General features: G+C 37.4%; 1 protein-coding gene across 50 annotated transcripts in view; it reads left to right on the top strand.

Annotated features, from left to right (window-relative positions):
- The window catches only part of Ptprd (protein tyrosine phosphatase receptor type D), a 2,272,674-nt gene that overhangs the window by 2,092,355 nt on the left and 153,483 nt on the right, over nucleotides 1-26,836 (top strand). For 20 of the 50 annotated variants that reach the window (XM_037203364.1, XM_037203377.1, XM_037203376.1 and 17 more), the window contains 9 exons: nucleotides 6,473-6,606; nucleotides 9,252-9,396; nucleotides 11,344-11,649; nucleotides 12,497-12,690; nucleotides 15,855-15,881; nucleotides 19,846-19,963; nucleotides 24,027-24,614; nucleotides 25,048-25,148; nucleotides 26,050-26,309. In XM_037203364.1, coding sequence (XP_037059259.1) covers nucleotides 6,473-6,606; nucleotides 9,252-9,396; nucleotides 11,344-11,649; nucleotides 12,497-12,690; nucleotides 15,855-15,881; nucleotides 19,846-19,963; nucleotides 24,027-24,614; nucleotides 25,048-25,148; nucleotides 26,050-26,309 — 1,873 coding nt within the window. The remainder of the gene's footprint in view (nucleotides 1-6,472; nucleotides 6,607-9,251; nucleotides 9,397-11,343; nucleotides 11,650-12,496; nucleotides 12,691-15,854; nucleotides 15,882-19,845; nucleotides 19,964-24,026; nucleotides 24,615-25,047; nucleotides 25,149-26,049; nucleotides 26,310-26,836) is intronic. The other 30 variants (XM_037203406.1, XM_037203398.1, XM_037203397.1 and 27 more) reach the window with 7 other exon arrangements.

The raw sequence follows: 26,836 nt of genomic DNA, 5'->3' as shown, positions 1-26,836 counted from the left end.
ATAAGAATTCTTAAAGTATATTTTATTTATCTCTTCATCTGTTATTTATTTATTGTGTGTTTATATCTATGTGTAAGTGTATGCAATGATGTGGTGTGTGCATACCTATGTGTATGTGTGCAGGTCCAAATACGTATACACACATGCAAAGTTCTGTGGGGGACATCAGGTTTCAAGGTCTTTTACTCTCTGCCTTATTGCCTTGGAGCAAATTCTCGCAATTAGCTTGGAGCTAGGCTGGTAGACAGCAAGCCCAATGACCATGGTGTTTCTGCCCCCACAGTGCTAAGATTAGAGGCATGCATGGACATAACCAGCTTTTTATATGAGTACTGGGGATTTGAACTCAGGTCCTTATCTCTATGCAGCAGCTAATGCTCTTACCTACTTTGCCATTCTCCTAGCCCTTAGTACAGTTTTAAAGAAATATCTGTACTACACTTCAATTTCTTCTTTCCTTGGATTTACTCTCAATTTAGACTGTGATTAGTGCTGGTATTTATTTCCTAATGTATAGTGATTACATTTGAAATTCTATATGTACATTTTATTTTTTTCATGAGTTTTAGTAATGTCAGAATTGTTTACTATCCTTGATGTTTAGTTAATTGGTGCAGGGACTGTTACAACACAGCAAAATCTCCTGAGTAAAATGACATATGATGCTTATAAATAAATCTGGTATATGAAGATAAAAGAATGTCAATAATGAAGTCTAAAGTCTAAAGCCTAAGAGAAAAGCAATATATATATATATATATGTAAATGTGTCTATAAATTTGTATATGTTTTTGTGTGTTACAAAAACAGGAATATAATGTAAAATAGGTCTTCTTCTGGCATAATATTTAGTATATAGTATCAGTTGATAGTGATAAAATTATTCTATTTCTCTGGATAGTCTGAAGAAACCAAATATGTTAGTGTTAAGTCCCCTTAAAATATTTCCCTGTATATTTTTATAATGATCATTAAGAGAAGTCTAGTGGTTAGGATTCCTGGTTTTTCACCCAGGCGGCCCGGGTTTGACTCCCGGCGTGGGAATATCATTCTTCACCAGGTGGTGGTGGCACACACCTTTAATCCCAGCACTTGGGAGGCAGAGCCAGGTGGATCTTTGTGAATTTGAGACCAGCCTGGTCTACAGAGAGATCCAGGACAGGCACCAAAACTACAAAGAGAAACCCTGTCTTGGAAAAAAGAAATGAGAGAGAGAGAGAGAGAGAGAGAGAGAGAGAGAGAGAGAGAGAGAGAGAGAGAGAGAGAGAGAGAGAGAGAATATGCTTGGAAATTTAAGAATACTTTTTTTCATTTCTGAGCAGTTTTTATTTTCCCTATGAATCTTAAACTCATGTTGGTTGTTTCTAATTTGGTATCCATAAGCTATTTATCAGGATGGTAGAAGGCATAGGTAGTGTATGGCTCTGATGTACACACTGAGTTGAACTTACAGAGGCATTTTGCCTTATGCATTGTTTTTTCTAAATCCTGTTATTTTTAAATCATTGACAACCAACTGAAAGTCTTTTTATATAGAAAATGCATTAGCAGTATCTTTTGAATAACTACAGATTCTTGGGTCTAGCTAGGCTTCCATTCTACAAGGTAGCAATCTGCTGATCCTTACTGAGACCAGGTATCCCCTCCTCCATTAGGCATGTACCTTCCTGTTGGGCCAAGGCCTCCATAGAGCATCCTTACTTGTCTAGGTATTCACCTCTTACCTGAGGTGCTTAGGTCTCCACTGCAGGTCTCAAATGTAAGAAATGTGCTTTTTTCCCCTCAAACAACTTCAAAAGGAGTCTGTAAAAGAAAGGGAAGAAAAGCCTCTTGCCTGTCAGATGACAAGACTTTCCATTAAGCCATCTAGCCAATACTTGCATTGTTCAAACGTAACAAAAGAAATGGAACCTATCCCCTCAGGGGTGTTGATGTTCCTATTCAATTTATTATTTAGCAATAAGAGCTCTTTAGAGAACCAAACAGAATTAGATCAGTGGAAGTTGTGTCACTAAACAAGAACGAAATATTGAGACTAAGCGGGAATACAGGAAAGATAAATTAAAAGCAAAAACCAAACAGTGTAAGTAAGCAAAAGTTAATTAGGTTTCTAAGATGGTTTCAGTCAGTGTCAACTTACTAGCCTTAGGCAAGGAGCAAACCTCTACCTAGTGACTGTCCCTGAGCTGCTTTGGAAGTGTCTCTGTCTTTGGCTTGAGTCACACATTAACACAGACTTTGTTATTTCACAAATTTATGGGAAATAAGCGGAAGAAATAAGCAATACAAATATAGAAGAGTTAGTAACTGTTACGTATTTATGTGTGGATACATCACACCAAAAAGCCATTTCATCTTCTAGATATTGGAACCTTGTCATAATTATCCCACCAGCACACTGCAACCACTGCAGCATGAGCAGGGCTTTTGACTTTTTACCTGTTAGATCAAAGATTTGCCATTTGCCAGTAACCATATGCTTTTATTGCTTCCTCAGCCCCTTGCCTTGCCTCTTGATCTTTTATGTCCCTCTGTCTTGGTCTTTCATGCTGAGTGATTGTGTGAGGTCACTCACTGGGCAGGTGCTGGGAAGGAATGATAACCTGTTCAGAGAGCAGTTCCCAAAGGCATCAGATTAATGAGGATCTCAAGGTACAGGCACATGCTTTGGGGTAGGGGGATGGGGAGAGAGGAGCAGATAAGCAATGTTAGTGGCCCTGGGCATATGTGCAAACATGGGTGAGCCATCCTTTCACAGCATGCACAGACACCCAGGCAGAGCACTTGTGCTGATGGTTACGGCTCCTAGAAACAGAACTTAAATCCCTTTAGGAAAAAGGGTTAGGTTTTTTTGTTCGGTTAATCAAGTTGTAGAAAGATGGTTGTAAAGAAAAACAATATATTCTGTATCTCCAAAGACCTCTTTTCCTGTGAAAATTATATCTCAAGCATTATTTGTAAGTTATATCATATATCACCTACGAATCATGTTATTGTGTGTGTGTTTGAGAATGTGTATTCTCAAGTGGCCAGAAAAATACTTTAGAAGCTCCTTTCCCCCTGCTGTGCCCTATCCGTATTCTTATTTTATTTTTGTTGTTGTTAGCTTTTATAAAATATACTTCATTTCTCATGTGAGTATGGGAAAATACAGAAAAATTCAGTCACACTGTATTGCAACATTTCCTAATATCAAGGGTAATGGTTAAATTACTGAACACGTAGCAAGGCATGAGCACCAACAGTCAGAGCAGACGGTGGCCAAAGCAGCCTGCAAGATGTGCCAGTGGAGCCTTGTGTACCTCAGTCTTGTGTACCTCAGCCCTGTGTACCTCAGTCTTGTGTACCTCATCCCTGTGTACCTCAGCCTTGTCTTGTGTACCTCAGTCCTGTGTACCTCAGTCTTGTGCACCTCAGCCCTGTGTATGTGTACCTCAGTCTTGTGTACCTCAGTCTTGTGCACCTCAGCCCTGTGTACCTCAGCCTTGTGTGCCTCAGCCTTGTGTACCTCAGTCCTGTGTACCTCAACCTTGTCTTGTGTACCTCACTCAGCCTTGTGTACCTCAGCCTTGTGTACCTCAGTCCTGTGTACCTCAGCCTTGTCTTGTGTACGTCAGCCTTGTGTACGTCAGCCTTGTGTACCTCAGCCTTGTCTTGTGTACCTCAGTCTTGTGTAACTCAGCCTTGTATGTCTCAGTCTTGTGCATGGCGGCTTGAGCATAGCTAATGTGGTTAGATGCTAATAAGGTAGTTTAGATTATTATTATTTATTGAGTAAAGTATTTTAAGCTGCTAAAGTTTTTTTTATTTAGTATATCTCATGTGTGACTTTCAAATTATCAGTTAGATAGACTGAATGATTGACATGAGGTAACGGTAGTTGACTTTTGTTACCATAATGTGTTGATAAGTATATCTTAGAATCTCACTAATTTGTGTGTAGTTTAGGACTAAGCCACTAGGGATGATATTATGCTAGCATTCATTCTAATCATTAGACTTTAATGCTTTAAATAACTTAATCCAGGAGATACAAGTAGTTATTTATACTTAATAGAGTTTTGTTTTACTTTTTTTCCTACCTATTTTCTAAATGTATGTAACTAGTTAAGATGCAATTTTGAGGTATTATTATTGCCTGGAGACTGTTAAGGAGTCACGGTGGAATTTCATAAACATAATTACGTGTCTTAGCTAGGGTTTTGTTGCTGTGAGGAGACACTATAACCATGGCAACTCCTACAAAGGAAAACATTTTGTTGGGTCTGGCTTACAGTTTGGATGTTTAGTCCATTGTCATCCTGGAAGGAAGCATGGTGTGGTATGCAGGCAGACGTAGTGCTGGGGAAGGACCTTGAGAGTTCTACATCCAGATGGGTAGGCATCAGGAAGAGACAGAGCCACTTGGTCTGGCTTGAGCTTCTGAGACTTCAAAGCAGCCCCAGTAAAACACTTCCTCGAACAAGGCCACACCTATGCCAACAAGGCCACGGTCTTAATTCTTTCTAATAATGCCACTTCTTATGAGCATATGGGGGCCATTTTCACCCAAACCACCACAATTGGAAATAATATTGAATGTTATATGAAGTCCTAGAGATTTTTATTTTATTTTATTTTATTTTTTACTCAGTTGTAAATATTGACAAATTTTATGTAACTAGTACTTCTTAGTTTTAGGCTCATATATATATAGTTTTTCAAAACAGGGTTTCTCTGTGTAGTTTTGGTGCCTGTCCTGGCTCTCGCTCTGTAGACCAACTGACCTCAAACTCACAGAGATCCGCCTGGCTCTGCCTTCTGAGCACTAGGATTAAAGACATGCGCCACCACCACTGGGCTCTTATGCAAAATTTAAACATATTTGTTTTTAGTTTTTTAGATTATAATATAATTGCATCATTTATCCCTTCCCTTTCCTCTCTGCAAATCCTCCACTGTGGTGGTAATCTAATTGTACTGAATTATTATTTTGATTGTATGTTAATAAATAAAGTTGTCTGGGGGTCAGAGCTATTAGAGCCATAGCAAGAGTGTGGCGGTGGTGGCACACGCCTTTAATCCCATAGATATCTGTGTGTTCAGGGTCAGAGCTATTAGAGCCATAGCAAGAGTGTGGCGGTGGTGGCACACGCCTTTAATCCCATAAGATCTCTGTGTGTTCAGGGATACAGTCAGCATTGGAGACATATACCTTTAAGACCTAGGGGGCTGTACATTCAGACAGTGACGAGGCAGTCATGTGTTTGAGTTTACAACCAATGAGAGGCAGAACAACATACTATAAAAAAAACGAACCGACAGGAAGTAGGTCTCTTTTCACGAAGCTGGGACAGCAGGAGGAAGGGTGAGATTTTAGCTCTGAGCTCTGACCTCTCGGCTTTCTCTTTTACATTGTTTCTGTGTTTCTTATTTAATAAGACGGTTGGTTACATCAATACTCCACATACCTCCCACTTTTCTCTTTCAAATTCATTGCCTTTCTTTGTTGTTCTCTCTCTCTCTCTCTCTCTCTCTCTCTCTCTCTCTCTCTCTCTCTCTCTCTCTGTGTTGTGTGTGTGTGTGTGTGTGTGTGTGTGTGTGTGTATGTGTGAGTTCCTAAATATATAAATGCAACCTGATTAATCAGTAGAATGTTACTTGATGCATATGATTGATTTCAGGGTTGACCACTTGGCATTGGATAACCAATTGGTATGCTCTTCTCTGAGGAAGACTATTTTTTCTTGCTTGTAGTTCTTTGTGTAGGGTTGGGGCTGCCTGAGCTTTGCCCCTTCCACATTAGCATGTTTATTGGTATCCTTCTTGTTCAGGTTGTGTTTAGGCAGCCATATTAGTGAGACTTCATGGGTGTAACTTCTGACATTTCTAGGAGAGAAAGTCTCATAGCTAACTCCCTGTTCCTCTGGTTTTTACAGTCTTTCTGGCCCCTCCGCCACAATGACCCATGAGCTTTAAGTGAAGGAGTCGTGTTGTAGATGAATCAGTTTTGACTGTGTTCCACAACTCTGCATTTTGATCTCTTCTGGGTTTCTGTAATGGTCTGCATCTGTTGCAGAGAGAAATTTTCGTTGATGAGGAAAGAGAACTTCACTTATCTCTCTGTGTATAAGAACAAATATATAGACTGTAGCTAGGGATTATATGTGTATATTACATACATCATATCATATTTTACAATGTTATTTGAAATCCATAATTTTACTGAATTTCCAATTGATTTATGAGATGTACGTATAACGAGCCTATTAATTCTACTTCATATTGTGTGGATATTAAACTATTCTAGGACTGGGAAAATACTCATCATTCTAGTCTGATCCTCTTGAGTATAAATGAGCTTTGTACAAGGAGGCCATCTCTGAGGATATAAAGGCTTCTCTCTTTTTTATGTGTAACATGTACTTAACCAGAAGAGTTTCTGAATGCTACTGGTGATGGTGAGCTCAGTCCTTTGTCTCCCTGTTTCTAGTACCAGGGCAGCCACTAAACTTCAAAGCTGAACCTGAATCAGAAACAAGTATTTTGCTGTCTTGGACACCTCCACGTTCAGATACCATTGCCAGCTACGAACTGGTCTACAGAGATGGGGAGCAAGGAGAAGAGGTAAGACTTAAAAATCTTTTCTTCTTTGTAGAAAAGATTTACTCATGAAAAGAATAATTTGACCAAAAACCCAAATGGGTATTTGGAGATTTTGAGGGTGGGGGCCATAAAAACTATTGTTCCAAGTGAAATGTTTTTAATCCAGCACCGCCCCCCCCGTGCCCCGCCCAAGTTTCATACTATACAAGCATCAGGTCATAGGGGGACAGAAAATCCATAAAGTGGAGGTACACTTTCATTTTTCTTCTGCAATAGCTCATAGTATTTATTTCGGACATTATGTAAACACATGACTGACTGAGAGCCGTATGCTTCTAAAAGTTATCAAGGAGATGGATTTGTTCAGACTGGTTCAAGAGAAAGATGCCCAAATGTTTACTGTCATGCTAAACAATATTTGATAAGAATATGACTATACATACAATTTAATATGTTGTACAAGTAAAATAATGGATTGTTAAAGGTATAGAAATCAAAAGAGAAAGAAAACTCATTATCATGTATACTTACTATTAACAAGCAGAGTGCTAAGATTCTTAAGGAACTCTTAGATTTCCCTCTAACAATTTACAAGTCAGTCCTACACTGTCTGCTTTGTTCTCATTATCTTTCAATTTTTCCCAGAACAGCTCAGTAAACTCTGAGTACTTAATGGCTTTTCCAACCTAAATTTCTAAATGTTTCTATGCATTTGTTAGATACATCACAGCAATACCACACTTTCAGTACCAACTGCTGTATTATTTAAGTCTGGAGATAAAGATTTACTTGGGGTACATATCTTGACCACAGCCTATCATGGAGAAAAATCAGGGCTGATACTCCGACAGGAGCATAAAGGCAGGAACTGAAGAATGAGTCATTGAGGAATGCTCCTCACTGGCCTGCTCTCCATGCTTGCTCATCTTGCTTTCTCATGCAGCCCAGGATCCCATGCAAGGGGTGTTATTGCCTACGGTGGGCTGGGTCCTCCTACATTGATGATTAATCTAGAAAATGTCCCAGAAACTTGTCTACAGGCCAGTGTGATGGAGACATTTCTTCAATTGAAGTTCCCTCTTCCCAGGTGACCCTAGCTTGTTTCAAGTTAAACAAAACAAAACAAAACAAAAACTAACTGGCACAGATAACAAAGTCAATAGGTATTAAAAAGTAATCATGTCTATTCATATTACAACTTAAAAACCTAAGCTGTTGTTCCCGAGGAATATACAGTAAGTCAATCTTATATAATTTTATGTCCTCATCAACACAAAATAAAAGTTCATTCATTTTTTTTTACTCTTCCATTCATATGGTGAGTTGAGGTATATGACAGTTTTTTGGGATTAGTGAGGGCACTAGCTGTCCATGTACTACTATGCTTTACGATTGTTTAGGTGCTAGAATTCTATTTTCTTTTTGGGGAATCTGAAGTTTCTAAGTGCCCTTATATTTAAAAGCCAGAGCACTATAGAAATGTTTTCTACACATTTATATTTTAATTACCTTGTCTGAATTCATTTGTATGAACAGCTAGCACTAGTTGGTTATGAAAAAAGCCTTAAGATTGTTATTCAATAATATATTTGTTTATATTTTAATATTTACTCTGGCCTGATGCTCTACCTAAAATTGGGTACCCATGGACAGATATACTTTTGCTAAAATACAAAGGTAGATTTGAACCCCAGCTATGATAAATAAGAATCTTAGTTTGAAAGTCCCCTATAATATTAATGGTTATAGAGAAGTTTATATTTTTTCTTGCTGTAGGCCGTATAACCACAAAAAAGTTTTCAATTTGTTTTGAAGAAACCAACAATAATAGTCTTATTTCTTAGAAGTTTTTAGAAATGTCACAAGTAATTTTACTACTACCAGCAATTTCAGATCTCTTTCCAGTTTTTAGTTTTGTTTGTATGTTTGCTTGTTTATTCTAAAAATAGGTTGGCCTCAAACTTAATAAGTAACTGAAATGACCTTGAACTCCTGATCTTCCTGCCTCTGCATCCCCAGTAGTGGGACTACAAGAATGGATGGATCACCACATCTGTTTCTGCTTTTGTTTTTACTTTTTTTTTATGGTAGGAAATCCAAACAGGGCCTTCTGCACATTATATATACTGCCCTCCACTAACTGAGCTATGTCCCCAGTCCCTCACTTCTCCTTTATAGCAACCTCTTTTGAAATATTGCTAGTTTTAGTCATATGATATTTGCCCCCATATGGATTATAGACAGTCTGGAGGAAAACCTGGGTATGTGAATTAATGTAATTTTGCGTGTCCACCATCCTCCATGATCAAGATTGGCTGATGTCTTTGACTTTTGTGGTCACAGTACCTCAAACATCTTCAGGGTGGAGTGCATCTGGCCCTCACTCTCCATGACTCTCATTTTGTGAGGCCGGATTATTGTCAGCATTGGAAAGACCAACGCTGGCATCCCTATTCCAGCCACCTATTGTAGAAATATACTTTTTAAACTATAGTATCTTTGTGATATAATTTCCAATGTACTCCTGGATATCAATGATTCATTTTGCTACATTTTGATGGCATTACAGTTATGCTAGAAGTCTAATGTTACATCATGTAAACATTGATCAAGTCATATTTGTACTGGCTCCCAGGAAAATGACCAACTCTTCTTGTTACTTGCAGCAGCGAATCACCATTGAGCCAGGCACATCTTACAGGCTGCAAGGGCTGAAACCAAACAGCCTATACTACTTCCGTCTGTCTGCACGCTCTCCTCAAGGCCTGGGTGCTTCTACAGCTGAAATATCAGCTAGAACCATGCAATCAAGTAGGTGTCTCTCTTTGCTTCCTTCTTGCCCACTTCTCACTAGGAGAAAAAAGACGATTTTTTCTTTTAACCAACAAAAAATCTGCTAATGTGCTGAGTCCTCAACCATTATCTCTGTGGCAGTATACACCCTGCTTTGGAGACACGACACACATAGGTCTCAAGCTGCTTTTAAACATGACCAAGATAATAAACCCTGCTTTCCACGTCCTAAGTAGAAACTTTCAGAGAAGCTAGTGGACCTCGAAAATTGGGAAATGGGTGCAATAGTTAGATCTGCCCTCATCTAGTAAATGATATGGCTGTATGGGGGGAAAATCTGGTTTAAAACACTGCAGAGAAATCAGGCAAGAGCACATCAGAGTACAGAGTGGCAAAAGACAAAACAATTTCCTTTAAATACAAGTGATTATCATGTATTTGTTCCTCATCAGGAGGAAAGCTCAATGCATATAACTGGTTTCCTACTCTGTGAGTGTCCATGTAGACATTGGGAATATTCACAGGAAATCTCTATTTAGATAAATCTGAGAATAATGGAATAATCACCGGCACATCTGCTCCCTGAATGGCGTTTTGTTCCTTTAACTTCACTGTCTCTTTGAGCCTCCATGCTGCAGCACAGCTGAGTTTGTTAGAAGGGAGCTTCACCGTGCCCAGAACACAATGTTTTCCATAAATATTATCTAAAAGACTGTTTTTGATGGAAAGTGTGATGGCTCATAATACCATCATTTGCTCTTTAATAAGTATTGACAATTAGACATCCTTTCAATTCATCTTGAATAGTTTTGCAGCTATTGTCTAGGATTTTTGTGTGTAGTATTTTGTTTGTATTTCCTGACGTAGCGATGTATTGGGGTAATTTGATGGGAAATATGCTTAGAAGATGGCCAGCTTATTTTAGAATGGACCGTAAAAGTGTGTGCTTTGACTGTTATGTAAATCTAGATTATATGAATTATTGTATACAAAAAGGAAACTACCAAGTATAAATCGTGTAACTTCTAAATGATTCTTTTTGGGGGTTAACTAGGTATTTTTAGTTGCTGTATTGTTGATATTTCGTACGGGATAGCTGATATTACCAATTTTACCAAAATTTGCTGGTGGGATCTAATTCTTTACTAGCAATGGTGTCTCAAGAAGAGTTATAATAAAAAAGCTGAAAGCTGGCATAGGGTAAGTACAGTCAGAATCAACCAGCCTGACATTGCCCTCGGTAGGTAAATCTTGGCCTGTGCATTCTCATCCTTTAATGATTCTGCATGCTCATTTTATTTGGGCTACAATCAATATTAGATTAACACTTTTCATTCAAACTGGTCAGGCTGACTTAGAGTTTTTAGACAGGTGGACCCTTTTCTGTTTGTTGAGTTTTTATTTTTTCTTTTTTCTTAACTGAATGCAGTAGGAGGGCACCTTTCAGTTACTGTCCCTTTGTGTACTCCAGGATCCCTCCACAAATGAGTGCTGAGTACGAATCGTCCTTATTCTAGAATGTGGAGAGGAACAATACGTAGAATGGCAGAAGGAAATGGCATTTCTAGAACCTCATGTTTATAAAAATGGAATGAGTTGTTGAGATTTGGGGGGTGCTGGATAGTCAGGCGAGTGAGGATGGGAGATTCCACGGAGTTGGTTTAGAAGAATTTAAATAGCAGGTAGGTAATTTGGTTTGAGGCCCTGTTATCACCAGGTCTCATCGTCACTCATTTCCCCCATTCATTATTTAACAGTTATTTTCATCATTGATTCATTTTTTGTTTACTCATGTTACTAAGCCAAGGTACATAAATTTATGTTAAAAAATTTTAAGTTTATTTTTGTTTTTCTGCCCTTATGGTTCGTTTATTTATTTTTGCCTTTTCTTTTGTTTTATCATTTTTTTTCCAACCACTCCTGTCCTTTCACTCAAATCCTCCTTTAACTCACTACCAAAATAAGAGCCATCAGCTCCTCCTCAAGATATTAGTTGCACCAGCCCAAGCTCCACTAGTATTTTGGTAAGTTGGCAACCTCCACCAGTGGAAAAGCAGAATGGCATTATCACTGAATACTCCCTCAAGTATGCTGCAGTCGATGGGGAAGACTACAAGCCTCATGAGGTTTTGGGAATTCCTCCGGATACTACCAAATACCTTTTGGAACAGCTGGAAAAATGGACTGAATACCGGATCACTGTGACAGCCCACACAGATGTCGGCCCTGGCCCTGAGAGCTTGTCCGTGTTGATTCGAACCGATGAAGATGGTATGTTGCCTCCGCTCCGTCAGGTCGCACCTTCTGACACAGTCTGGGTCTGCTTTTGATAGGCTAACAGATATCTTCTTTTTCTTTTTTTTCTTTTTTTCTGCTCATCATTTTTGATCCAACATTTCTATTATGTAACTGTTTTTGCCAAAGACCTGCCTTTCCTACATCTTGGGCTTTTTTCTTTTTTCTCTTTTCAATTTCAGTGCAACAATTTTCTGCCTTTTAAAGGGACACTTTTCTTCTATGGTCCTATGATCCAGATTTTCTCTGTACCTCCATCTCGCGTCTCCTATATTTTTCTTGGCATTTTTATTGAATTCTCTTTCATTGCGGAATTAACTTTCAAAACTGCCACCTTCTTACTGTCTTTTGTCTTACGATTTTTGGCATCTCTTGTATGGAACGACCTTTTGATATGAGAGAAAAAAAGAGAAGAATCCATATAGTCAAGAATCTTTTTATTCTGCTATTAAAAATGAAACATTTAAAAAACACACAACTATCAACAATCTGTTTTTGTTATGATTTCAATGCAATACTTCTTTGTGCTTTAATGCTTTGGACCTCAAAGCATCTTCCTTGGCTTTTGTACATTTTTTTTTTAACATGTTTTTCTATTTCTCTGATACTCTTTTTTTTTTTTCTTCCATTTTGGTTTTTGCATCGGTCATGTTTTTTGATCTTTTCTTAAAATGTAGAGCAGATTGGTTGAGCATTTTCCTTAGTTGAAGATGTTTGCGTTCTGCAATGAAGCATAGTGGGTCTACCCATTTTTAAGTAAAGAAAGCACTCTCGCTGGGTGGCAAGTGCCTGTAATTGTCTTTTACCCATGATGTTGTTGCAGTTCCCAGTGGTCCTCCTCGAAAAGTCGAGGTGGAGGCTGTCAATGCCACGGCTGTTAAAGTCTCGTGGCGCTCGCCTGTGCCCAATAAGCAGCATGGCCAGATAAGAGGATATCAGGTGCACTATGTGAGAATGGAAAACGGGGAGCCCAAGGGCCAGCCCATGCTGAAGGACGTCATGCTGGCTGATGCACAGGTGAGCCTGTTTTATTGGGTCACATTTCTTCTAGCCTGGGTCCAATTGTTAAGTTTCTGACTCTTAAAAAAAAAAAAAAAAAAAAAAAAAAAAAAAAAAAAAAAAAACCCACATAAATTCTAGACTTTAAAACTGATTGTGGCATATGTACCTTTTTAATTAGAAGTATTATCAACTAAAAATACACTGCAATAAAATGCTTTTGTGCTTGATTAAAAGTCACTTTAAAAAATAGATATTCTGCTCTTTATATCTGTGTCCAAATTCACATTTCTAACTTCAAAAAAAAAAAAAAAATGATGAGTTTAACTTAATCTACAGAAAGTATGCCAAGCTACAGTTTGGTTGATAGGATCTTCTGCTGTGTCGAAACTATTTGGACCAGGGCTGATCTAAGTTCTTAATGGATGATTTTTTCTTTTACTAGAGAACAGGCATTTTTATTCAGGGGACAGAACTCAGTATTTTATTTAGTATTTCATCAGGTCACATATTTTATGAGAATAATTGTTTCCTGTCCCAGAAGGTGAAGATAATGACATAGATGATAAAAATTAAATTAAGGTTTCCGAGAGAATAAATAAAATCTCCTCTACTGAACCAAGTTAAAAGAATTACTAGGAACCCGAGGAAAAGTCCCAGTCAGTAAAGTATTCCCAAAGTTTAATCTTTGGAACCTAAGTTTAATCTCCAGAACCCACATTTTAAAAAAGCCAGGTGTGTTAGTATATACTTGTAATCACAGAGCTGGGAAAGCAGAAATAGATATATGTTCTGGCCGGCCAACTAGCCTGCTTGACAAGGTCAAGGCTAGTTAGAAACCCTATCTCAAAATAAGGTGGGCAGTATCTGAGAATAATACCCTGGGTGGTCCTCTGGCCTTCACAATCACACAAGTGTACATGCCCACTCACACATATATGCACCCACAAAATCATGTGTATACTATTGCATACACAGCCCATGCAAACAAAAGAAATTACTAATAATGAATAATTGTGTATGTGAGATGTTTTGTTGACCTTAAGGAAGTGGTTCCCTGTCGTGGTGTCCCTACCTGGTTTTATAGTCAGTTGTTTAAAGTGAAGCACCTAATATTTTCATTTTCTCCTATTCCCTAGACATAGCCCCCCTCATGAATGTTTAATTAATCCACTTGTACCTTAGATATTTTCCTGAGAGTGAGAGGAAGAGTTCAGTTGGAACTGATACATAGCTCAGGGCCTAGCTTGCCATTGCCACACTGACACTGATGATATACTGTGGCTATAGGATATTTAAGATGCTGGATAATTCAATTGAGCACATGGTGACTGAGCAGAAAAAAGGATGGAGTTTCGGAAATTTTAAAAGTTGAAATGAAATTATCTTTTATGTGAAGGTAGAAAAGATCAGAAACCAAATGAAAACTTTTACATGAGTTCTCCAGGTTTATCTTCTTTTATCTCTGAAAAATATGAGGTAATATGTACCCCTACAGTGCTAATGAAAGCACTTACCCTAAAAAGTCTTTATGTTGTCAACTCACAAAAATGTTTATGCTTGCCTCCGTTTTGAAGCATCCTAATGAAAGACTTGAAAGGATCTAAATTTGTGGCTCACTCCTGTGGCTCAAACCTCTTACTGGTTTGCAGCAAATTCTGCAAATGTAGCTGATATAATACACAACATGCCTTTGACACTAGGAAGGGCTTTCGTCAACTCTTTTCATTAAAAATATGTACTTTATTATAGTCCTATTAAAATATGTAGATATGATAAAGAAGAAAGTTAGAAAGGCAGTTTAGTGGTGATTTCAGACTTTTTCTAGCATATATTTGCCTTCCAGCACAGACTTGAATGAATATGGAATCATATTGTATATATATGTGTATATGTATAGACACATATTTCTAGTCCCAATTGTTTGGTGTATAGAATCATTTGCTAGTGAGGGCTTTGAGTCTCATGGCAGGACACAGTTGTCGGTGGGGCCTACTTTGCCTTAGACTTGTACCCACTGGTATGTTGGGTATCTTCCAGTTCCCAAATCCCTTTTATTGAGACTACCAGAAAACCCCATTGTTATTCTAATAAAATGGATGCATAGTAAAGAAATTTTATAGAAACAGGATGAAAAGAGGTTATTAAATGTTTACTTTGACAAAGATAATTGTAAACTCCAGAAAGTAGTTTTTATTTATTTATTTATTTTTATTTCATGTACATTAGTGTTTTGCCATGGGTGTTGGGTCCCCAGGAACTGGTTGCAGACAGATTTGACCTGCCCTGTGGGTGCTGGGAATCGAACCAGGGTCCTCTGGAAGAGTAGTCAGTACTTTTAACCACTGAGCCATCTCTCTAACCCCAGAAAGTAGTTTTTAACAACTACAATTTCAAATATTGGGAGACCATCGAAAGTCAACTTTATTTTTATAAATTTTTATTTAAATTATACTGCTTTTAAAGTACATCGTTCCTATGATGTAATGATAAAAAAAAAAAAAAAAACTATTGCTGGTATTTTTAAAATCTCAAATTCCAGAAAACAAAATCAAGATCATGCTTTGATAACATTCTTTGGTTTTTAGCTATTTTATATTATAAAACTGCATCTCTCTCTGCCTGTACTGTTATGTAGTTTATAGTTTTCTCTCCTTTATTTTGACATTTGTCTATTATTTGTTTTTTCCTATTTTTTCTTCTTCATTTCTCTTTTGTTCCTTGACTCTTTACTGAAATTTAATTACCTCTTTCAAGTCTTCATTGAAACATATGATTTCAGAGTAAAAAAAGAAAAGATAGTAATTTAAATAGTAACTTAAATTAGTTATATAACCCATGAAAGAAATGGAAATTGGTGGCATTGAGTAGTATGAGGTCAGAAACATTAGATATTTGAGGTGTTATATTGGCTTCTTTAATAAGCCATATAGTTAATAAAAATAAATGTAAGCTAGTTTGATCAATAACAAGAGTACATATTTACCTCAATCCCCTTAAAAATGAGAATGTCTACATCATAATGCACCTATTCCTTGGAATGTTATTGTATATGTTGTTTTAATGAATGCATTTTCCTCTTTTAAATTAAATGAGGCTAACATCATCTTTGTAAGGGTACAAGTTTCTCTTCATTTCTTTTTATTTTGTCCCCTTTCCCCAATTTTCTTAACTTCAATCAGTGGGAATTTGATGATACTACTGAACATGTGAGTAAATTTTTACTGTTTGGCAAAAATAAATCAGACCTTATATGCTTGTGTTTTCTCAATATCAGTCTTTCACTTACTCATGGTTTGTTATCACTTTTGCTTGGTTGCATGAACTAATGGACTCCTTTTAATTGGTCTTAACTATGTATATACCTTTCAATTTGTTTCTGGTTTTGTGAAATGAGCATGGTGCTACTGATTGCATAAGGAAGGTCATGAGCTCATAATGTTTTTTTTGTTGTTGTTTTTGTTTTTTATTTCTGCTACTAACTCTGCCTTATGATACAGTCAGAGGAAGCATGCTTTAAATGGAGTTATTCCAGATGGATTATATTGGGTGTTTGATGTAGGTAACTAATATTTCCCACACTAGGGTTATATAGTCACTATGTCACATAGTATAGGCTTGACACTGATTAACTCTTCATAGACTTCGCTAAATTTTGTCACACATAGAAAAAATTGAATGGCAGTAAGTGGGTCATGTTAAGAAGTAAAGAATCTCACAGAAGGAGGATTCTCTTTTATGTATATGAGTAGCTTATGTTACTTTTAAAGGGCCTATTCTATGTAAAATAGTCATGTGATAGGAAATCTACTATCCAAATTCTTAGAGGAATTAGGAAGAAGACTAGTAATATATACACAGTTCTGAAACAGTTATGAAATGCTTCCAAAGAAATGCCTTAAATAAAGGTGTAGTCTTGGAAATGAATGGCAGTGCTAACAGGGCTATAATTTCAGAGGTAACTGCTAGGAATGACATTATTCTTGAGAACTTAAGAGGTGACCATAGGTGACAGTATGTGTTTATATTTGGAGCTAAGAAAGAACTGTTCACTGTTTGTAGCAGTGCTCAGTGAGTGCAGCCATGGAGGTCAGTGGGACTGACCTCTGGACTTGTGTCAATGAACTTGCTAATTGGACAGAAATAAAAGCTTTTTGTAATAAAATTACTGGGGAATAGAGCAAGGAGATAAACTATGACAGCTGAGGTGTCAGAAGATTAAGGAGTGTTTCATTCCTTTGTTCTGGAGAAATACTGAAAAATATTTGAAATAAATATAACATAGAGGTTACAAAGATCATTTTCCTGCTTTTAGACTGAATAGAATTAGCATTCATTAATCTTTTGACAGTCATTATTATACTATATGCAAAGCATATAGAGATGAATATGCGGTAAACATTGACCCTCAAAACCTCGTGGTCTATTAGGAAAGGTAGCCCTAACACAAATCAAAGTGTTTTAAATGCCGGCAAATAAAGCCACAAGGCGTCATGAGACTTAATGTATAAATATTTATTGCAGAAGCACAAGACTCCTTTCGGAGCTTTTGGAAAATATGAATAGTATATCAGGTATCATAAAATTTAGTCCAAAGCAGTATTTTATATGACTAAGAACCATAGTAAGAAACACATTTATGATAAGAGCCAGTGCATATGTGTGTCTGAAGGAAATAAAAGTTTTATAAAATTGGATTTATCTTTAAATCTATAATGAACTCAACATTTTGTGCTCAAGTCCATTGCATTTCTATTTTATTTAAAACTGTCTTGGCTGATTAAATTGATTTCATGGCCCACTGAATGGATCACTACTTTGTTTAAAAAACAGTCACTTAATGGGTAAATTGGAGCATGAAAAGACAGAGCATATGAAAAACAAATAGTTATGTTTTTAATTAACTCATGAAGTGATCAAAATCCAACAAAATGTAAGGCAACAGAAATTAAGAAGCAACAGCATTTTAAACCAAAAATAGACAGAAACTTGCTGATGAAGACCTTAAGGAAGAAAATAAGGTCAAAAGTAGTCCATAAATTTTAAAGAGCTATTAAAATATAGGCTAAGGGAGAGTCCCCTTTGGAGATTGTTTTCCAAGTTGAACTTAAGGTGGGATAACACTGAAAAAGCCACAGAGAGACACCAGAAGATTTTACATTACATTGCTACCTGGAGCAGAGGGCCAAATTGGGGCTGCACATTAACTTGGAATATAGTCAGACATGATTATTTCAGGTTCCGAAATAAATGTAGTATTTCCTAACATTAGAAGAAAATGAGGCTGACAGCACTGGGGCAGAACCTTAGGAACACAGACTTTTAAGAGGCAAGAATACGGGTAGGATGGGTGGTGATGAGGGGCAGGCAGAACTATGGCTTGAAGTGGTCACACTGTGTCACAGAGTAGCCCAAGACCACCATGTAAGTGCATTTGATTTAAAGACAGGGGATGTAGCCCAAGTAATAGCTTGATTGTGATAGTTGGGTTATGTGCAGCTAAGTCTAAAATAGTGCCTAGGACTTGTTCTGTTTCGGTGTATACTACTTACTGTATCCTATAACAACCAGAGCAAAGAGAAAGACATCTGGCCATCTCTAATTTTATGGATGAAGGCCTTATGGTAGAATTAAAGTTGGCACACACTTGACCATTTACTTCTTCTATATGTCAAGGTTGTCTGCTATCCAGCAGCATCTATGCCACCATCATTTCTGGAATATTCAGTGTGCCCACCATAATGTATAATATTTCTCTCAGGTAGTTACTTGGTCTGGGTGTCCTCTGTGATGATAGTGAAAGCATTTCAAGGTCCTAAAGATAAAATATATTTTCCTTTTAAAGTCCATCTATGTGCCTGAATAAAACTTTCAAGCACTTAACGGGATGATATTTGAATTGTTTCAATTTCCACAATGATGAATTCCTTATTCTTTTGAGAAAGTACCTTGTCAAAGCTGTCATATCTGGCATCAGTTTCAGCACTTATGTTCTGTGGTACCTGTAAATTGCTTTGCTAGGAAAATTTCTACTGTATTTCATGTAGTCTAGTCCATCACTCCTCACTCAATTCACATTGCCTTTAACTTGGGAAGACGTTGAATACTTTCTTAAATGTATTCATAGTCAACTTGGAAACATAGTTTTGCCATAACAAGTGAAGCAGTTAGTTAATTGCTTTGTATATGCTCGTATGTTTGTGTGGAATGTGTAAAGATCTAAGGAAAACATCAGAATAAGTCACTAGCCAGAGCTCTAGCTGAAGAAACATTTAACATCCAATTTAGAAAAAACAGTTCAATGATCATCTAGTCTTAGATCCATTATAGCTCTGGGCCCTTATTAAAAGAAAACAAAGAATTTGCAGATAGATTGTCATTTGGGCCTTTTATAAATTATCAGAAATAATTAATTTAATAAATATTGCTAATCTCATAAACTCGTCTCATTCTTAATTGTATGGTCTACTCACTAAATATCCATAAATATTCTCATCATTATATGATGACTTTTATTGTCACTCTGTTTAGTTAACCAGTAATCATTTCCTGATATCTTAAAAATAGTCTTTGGCCTCAAGAATATCTAAGTCTAACAGGTCAACAACCATTTACCTAGCAACTTCCTGAGGGCAGAAATACTATGCTGATATCTGCTCCTCCAACAGTCTGGCTACCACTGCAGGGCATCAGTGTGGGAAAGATGTTCCCACAAAGTAACGTCTAGTGTATCAGACTGCTGTGATAAACCAGACACAGTTCCAGGAATTTTCCTGATAAAACTCTCTTATCTTCCACCAACCCTTTGGGGTTCTAACTATGTTGGGAAATGTAAATGTAAATAGGTAAGCTGCCCTGGATTGACAAACCAGTAATTTTTTTATTTAAATATTTAAGAAAGTTTAAATTCAAGTGGTTCAGAAAGTCTGGTTCCAGATTTCTTTCTGAACTATTCCTCCTGAAAGCTGCTTTTGCGGATGTGCAAATACCCAGCCTCACTGTTAACATCAAGACCCATCTCCATAGCATGAGCTGAAGGCATGGAATTTGAGCACTTAGCATGGCTTCAGGGCACGTCCAGGCATGCACGGAACGAACATCAGCCACCTTGCTTTTCTTCAGGCTCTCCCTGGCATGTTTTAAATCATGTGTTCTTGGTGTGTGTCGTTTCAGGACATGATCATCTCTGGGCTACAGCCTGAAACATCCTACTCCCTGACTGTCACAGCTTACACCACCAAAGGCGATGGTGCTCGAAGCAAGCCCAAGCTAGTGTCCACCACTGGGGCAGGTAATGTCTTCTGTGCATATTTTCAGCCATATTGCTGACTTTCAAATGGTATGGATGTAATCTACTATTTTTTCATTAGGATACATTGAGAGAAAATAAATACACTGGTGGTCAACTTTGAAATATTTTTCTAAGCTGAAAAGGAAAAAGAAGATCAAAATATATACTATTTCCAAATGATGCAGTAATTCATTCAAAAAGTCTTTTAGTACTAGGTATATAATAACACAAAAGAAGTAGTTCCTCTCATTACATTTATTTTCTGATCTGTATTACTAAATTAACAAATGAATGTGTGGGAAAATTTCAGGATGTTCTAAGATAAAAAGTAAGGATGTAGACATTTTATCTCCCAGGGGCCTTTGAAGGATAAATGACTTAGAGAAAGGCCGTTTTTCTTCCTGTTAGATTTTTTTGTTTGTTTGTCCGTTGTTTGTTTAGTATTGTTTGTTTGTTTGTTTTTATTTGAGACAGAATCTGGTTAAAAATTATCCCAGGCTGACATGGAACTTGTTTTCTCTCTGCCTCAGCCTCTTGGTTTCTATGAATGTAGTCATATGCCACTGTTCTCAGCAGAACAGGTTATTAAAACTGAATGTAGAGGAGCAAGATTCATGAAGGTCAGGGGAAAAGGCATCTAAACAGAGAAGTCGCACAGTGATTCCACACCACCCCCATAAGGAATCTGGCTTTGTTTCTTTTCCTGTTGTAATGAAAGACTCTGACAAACATAACTTTAGGGAGAAAGGACTGATTCTGGCATAAGAACAGTCTGTCACGCCAGAGAAGTCAAGGCCACAGGAATTTGAAATAGCTGATCACATTACATCCCCAGTCAAACAGAGCAATGAATGCTGTGTTCAGGGTACTTTCTCCTTTTTATTCTGTCTAGGACTCAAGTCCAGGCAGGGTTATTGCTCACATTTAGGCTGAGTTTTCTCACCTAATTAAGATCATCCCCCCAGAGGTCCTCCTTCTTGGTGATTCTGTCAAGTTAGCAGTTAACATTAACCATCATGAACCTTCCTAGAATGGAGTTGCCATATTGATTGGGTTCATGGCTTGCAGCTTTATATTTTCTCATTTCCCCCTTCACCTTTTCTGTGAGGCTTTAAAAGAAGATAACACAAAAGATGGAAAGCAGAATATCAAAAGGCTAAATAATTTCAAATTGCTCCTTCTAGAAGGACCAGAAGCTTCTCTGGTGCTTCTTTGACTTGCTTTGCTTGGCCACATAGGGAAAACCAGCAGGAAGAACTGGCATCAAAAACTGATAAATTAGGGATAATTACAGAAGGAATCTCCTCCAATCCCGTCACAGAGCAATCTCCCATGGAACTTCTCTGCTGTGGTTTTGATTTACTCCTCCTGAGATGCTTCTTGCACAACTTTATGGGAACGCCTTTCTACGTTCAGACAGAAAGCAGAGAACAGCTGTGATGTTGAGCACCCTCCTGGGTGCCATCTCACTGCCAAGTTTGTCTAAATGTCATAAGATTTGCCTCACTTGCCTCCTGCCACCTGCGATTGCCTCAAGCAGCAGGAATACAGATGGCAGAACTCCTTCAAGACGGAGATTTTATTCTTCCCTTTTCTTTCCTTGCTTCTCTCTCTTTCTTTGACTTTTAAGAATTCCATTGTATCAAACCCTTTGTGCCATACTAGAAAGTAGACATTCAGTGAAGACATGGTGGTATAGCATACAACTCTGATTATAGGATCAATCCGTGTTGGAACTTAGAGCCATGATAACATCCCTGACATGGAGTCCCAAGTTGAACACACTAGGTTTGTTTACTTATATTCACATACTTCTGTATTGCTAATGCCTTATATGAATTATCAGATCCCTACTGCCCATGAAATGAGACCTAAGGACAAGGACAGAAGCAGAGGGTTTATTATAGTCAAGCAACCCAAATCCTAACAAAAGAAATGACACTTATTTTTTATAGCATCAATTTTCATTACTGCACAAGATTTTTAGAACTGCCGGTCTTCCTCATGTTGTCCAATTATTTTGCTGTTTTCTTCTACAGTTTCCATTCTTTTTTTTTAACTGAAAGATGCTTGGGTAACAAAATGAAAATGCTCACAGTATAGATGCTTGAGTCATATTTATTGTTCTTATAGAGGCCATTTAAGGCTCCTCCTCTAGTGACTGCTTTTTCTACCTACCAGTAAAAAAGCATGACTTGGCCATGACTTAGTTCTGCACAATTAGTGAACAATTAATGAAAATTTATTCATTTAGAATACAATCACAAAAACTCCTCTTGTGTTTCTGTGCTGGCAATTAACTCCTAGTAACAGTTATAAAGGCATATAGTTATAGCATCTCTGGATAATTTGGGAGTCCCCTTTAAATTTTATATTAACATTAAGAATATTGACTGTATGCTTGTGTATTGTGTATTGTATAACATTTTTAGAATCTGTAAGCAATCAATCCTTCAAACAGCAGTACTGGTACTAACTTAATCTGTGTAAGACTCATGACTGACATAGGAAACTCTTGTACAAAGGAGCTAGCTTTCCTGTGTTTCAATGATTATGATGCATGTAGTTTCTTTAATATTCTCACTTTTCTTTGTCATAACTTGTGTACTGCCTAAGGCCTTGAGATTTAAGACAACCAAAAGTTTCATTGTTTGGGGGACTGGGGAAACAGTTTAGTATTAAGAGCAGGAATTGCTCTTTCAGAAGACCTGAGTTCAGCTCCCAGTACAATATCAAGTCACTCACAACCACCTATAACTCCAGCTCCACATCACCCTACTCTCTCTTCTGGCCTCTGTGAGCATCTGCACTCATGTGCACATTCTCTCACACAATAGCTGCATATAAACATAATTTAAAATAAAATTCAAAATTTCATTGATTTGACAGTTTCTGTATATCGTTCTATAAATTTCCCCACACTGTTGACCATCTGTGTTGAAAGGTGATCAAATGAGCAGAACTCATACCCACTTGGGCTTCAACTTTCGGGCATATAAAATGAGCATGTTAACCAGATATCATGCAGGCTTCTTGGATTACCTACTGCCTCATCACCTGCCTATGCTTTTCTTACTATGTGTCAACATCCCTATCATGCTCCTCTCCATCTCCTCTCTCTTGGTAGTGTAATCTTCCCCTTCACCCTGCTCTTTTCCTTTTTCTTTATATACATTTGCCTTACTTCTGTTTGAACCCTTCTTCCCCCACTTTCCCCTTTTTTAGACAGCTGCTGGTGCAACTCTAGCCTATGCTATCAACTTCAATAACAGTTGGTTTATTATTAAAAATACCATACGTTATAGGCCCTAAATGATCAGAGTGTATATATATATGGTATATACATATATATATACAGTCTAACTGGAAGTGTGTCCTCAGAGGAAAGTAGCTCCTAAGCACAAACAGTCCATCACTCTGATAATTATGATTAATATTAGTGAAAAACCTTTCATCTGTAACTCTCCATTTAATAATTCACAATAACAAGATGATAAAGTTCATAAGGGTAACTTGTGTGTAGATAGGAAAGTTACAAAGAAGTACAAATGGATGCATAGTTGAGGGTGTGGACTGTGGTTCTGGATATGTTCTATAGCTTTCTCACTTATACATCTAACCCTAGAAAGTTTCCTAGTTCTCTGGGCTTCTTTTTCATTACATAAAATGGAGATAGTAATAACCCCCTGGAACATACAGTGAGGAGTGAGTGTTTAAATCTAAGATGCACTATGTATAATATGCTTTTTACAATATTAGTGCATTGTGCATAATAATTAATCACTGTAGTTATTCTTCTCATTGGCTATATCTAGTTTGTTAATCATTACTTGGATTCATTTTTCTGTGGCAAGCATAAGTCTTGATGCACAGAGGTTGTATTCATTAGCAAATTGTTCCAGCCTACTCTACTAAAGAAAGAAAAAAGATTGTATGACAATAGTATGTAGGATAAACATTCTTTTGTTTATAAACACTGAAAGAGTGATTTCCTGACTTAGCAATACCTGACATGTGATCATAAATGGTAGTCAATCTTACCACTCCATCCTGTGTGCTCTAGTTCCAGGGAAACCCCGGCTTGTGATTAACCACACTCAAATGAATACTGCTCTCATTCAGTGGCACCCCCCTGTGGACACATTTGGACCCCTTCAGGGCTATCGTCTAAAGTTTGGCAGGAAAGACATGGAGCCCCTCACTACTCTTGAATTCTCTGAGAAAGAAGACCACTTTACAGCCACAGATATCCACAAGGGTGCATCATACATCTTCAGACTCTCAGCCAGAAATAAAGTGGGCTTTGGGGAGGAAATGGTGAAAGAAATTTCTGTTCCAGAAGAAATACCAACTGGATTTCCTCAAAACCTCCACTCAGAAGGCACCACTTCAACCTCCGTTCAGTTATCCTGGCAACCACCTGTCCTTGCAGAAAGAAATGGCATTATCACCAAATATACCATCCTCTATAGGGATATCAACATTCCCCTTCTTCCAATGGAGCACCTTATTGTTCCAGCTGACACCTCTATGACACTCACTGGCTTAAAATCAGATACTACATATGATGTAAAAGTACGTGCTCACACGAGCAAAGGGCCCGGGCCATATAGTCCCAGTGTCCAGTTCAGGACACTGCCTGTGGATCAAGGTAGGATTTGTCTACTTATGGCCTTCCTCCTTTAAAGGAATATCAATCTTTGGAAATCAATATTTTGAAGCTGTAAATAACTGATCGGCCCATTCATATTAATAGGTTCAGCACTACAAGCAGGTAAAGTATGTATGACTTACTCCACTTTAAAAATCGTAGACTTCAGTTATAGAAAGACACTGCAGGTCTGGTTGGCAGTACTCTATGTCCTCAGGTAAGATAAACAGAGGGTAGTTGACTGAATTGGAGACAAAGGAGAGTGCTTTAGGAGAATGGGTATTAAAATGAATGCTCTAAACAGGTAGGCAAATCACATTTCTCTCTTTGCTCTATGTAGGCAGCATCTGTCCTAAGCACTGTGATCCATGGTGGAAAAGAACAAGTTATATGCTTTAAGAATAGTTTAAATACACAGTTTTTCCTTTTCCAGCAGTGTTTGCAAAAAATTTTCATGTCAAAGCAGTTATGAAGACTTCAGTGCTGCTGTCTTGGGAGATTCCAGAGAATTACAATTCAGCTATGCCTTTCAAAGTAAGTGTTCCTTAGGTGTCATGGGGATAAGTAGAAGGAAGAATTCATCTCATGATGGCACATTATTTGTAACAAATTCAGCAAACTTTGATGTGGGCACATAGGCTAGGGATGTAGTTCAGTGGTAGAGCACTCCTCTAGCACCTGTGAGGCTCCGAGTTAGCCCTCCCGTCCTATACAACAAAGGTGATTGGGGCTCAGAGGTTCTCTTCCTATTTGTAAAAGACTTTCATCAAAGAGTTGCATGTGGTGCTTTGACAGTGTGACCTTTCCATTCTGGAGAGTAAACAGACACTCAGAGCCACAGCTGGCAAGATTTACATGGTACCTAGTACATTGAACTTGAACTTTTTACATCAAACTTATACTTTTTGTTTCTATAAAAGTAAGGAATCTGCATGATTTCTATTAATTTATAATATAATGTTCTGGAAAATTTTTAGTGTATTTATTGGTCTGAATTCCTAGCACTTTAAAAATAAAGCACTGTCTTACCACTGAGATCTTGCAAAAAAAAAAACAGTAATAAGTATTTGTGAGATTAATATAAAAATATTTTTGGTAAATGAAAATATATTTAGAGCAGTAGTTAAAAATTCCTGATAAATTATGTGTATAATACATTGAAAATCCAGAACACATTCCATGAAGATCACATGTGATTGACAGCTTAAATATTGAAAAATTATTGTACTTGGTTGTTGTGCTTTTTTGAGAGACTTGGGAACATTTTACCTTTTTATAGTAAGAACTATGAAGAGAATCGATGCAGTTACCAGAATAACAAATACTTATATGGGATTAGGAATTGCCCAGAAATAGAATTGAGCTGGCAAAGCAAGTAGATAAAAAAATGGCTTAGAATGTGATAACCAATTTGTGATTGGTTGTATCTCGGTAGATTCTTTACGATGATGGGAAGATGGTAGAAGAAGTGGATGGCCGAGCTACTCAGAAGTTAATTGTTAACCTGAAGCCTGAGAAATCATACTCCTTTGTGTTAACCAATCGTGGGAACAGTGCCGGTGGATTACAGCATAGGGTGACAGCAAAGACGGCCCCAGATGTGCTCCGTACCAAGCCTGCCTTCATTGGGAAGACCAACTTGGATGGCATGATTACTGTGCAACTCCCTGATGTTCCTGCAAATGAAAACATAAAGTAAGTTAAGGGAAGAAAGTCAAGTAAATACAGAGCCTGCATTTCAGTGTTATTGTGGTTATAGAAGAATGGGTCTCTGACTATAGTGTGGAAGATTGTTCTGTGTAGGCTCATAGTCTGAACTATCTAGTTCCCTCACATTCTCTGTGTATATTCATGTTAACACAGTCTCATCAGTGTAACAATGCATTTCTTTTCTGTTCCAGCCATATTATTTTGAAAAGGAGATGAGAAGTTGCTAAAATGCAATTTGTGGTAGTTTATAGAATACAGTTGATAATTAACTGGTAGCCGGCAAAAAAATAACACTTGCTATAACTGAAGAAAGTATTAAAATGTACAAAAAGACTGAAACTACAAGTATTTAAATAATTGACAGTAATGTATGATATTGAGATTTTTATCTGTGTGCTGAAATATAAGAAGAGTTCAAGTTCAAGTACAAAATAACATTGAAGGGATGATTCGAAAATGCAACATAGAGTATAGTATAAAAGCTAGGAGACCAGAAGCACAAAATTAAGTTC

This window comes from Peromyscus leucopus, chromosome 2 (assembly GCF_004664715.2).
Source record: "Peromyscus leucopus breed LL Stock chromosome 2, UCI_PerLeu_2.1, whole genome shotgun sequence".
NCBI lineage: Eukaryota > Metazoa > Chordata > Mammalia > Rodentia > Cricetidae > Peromyscus > Peromyscus leucopus.
The sequence above is the reverse complement of the archived record's forward strand: the minus strand, read 5'-3'. Positions and strand labels throughout refer to the sequence as shown.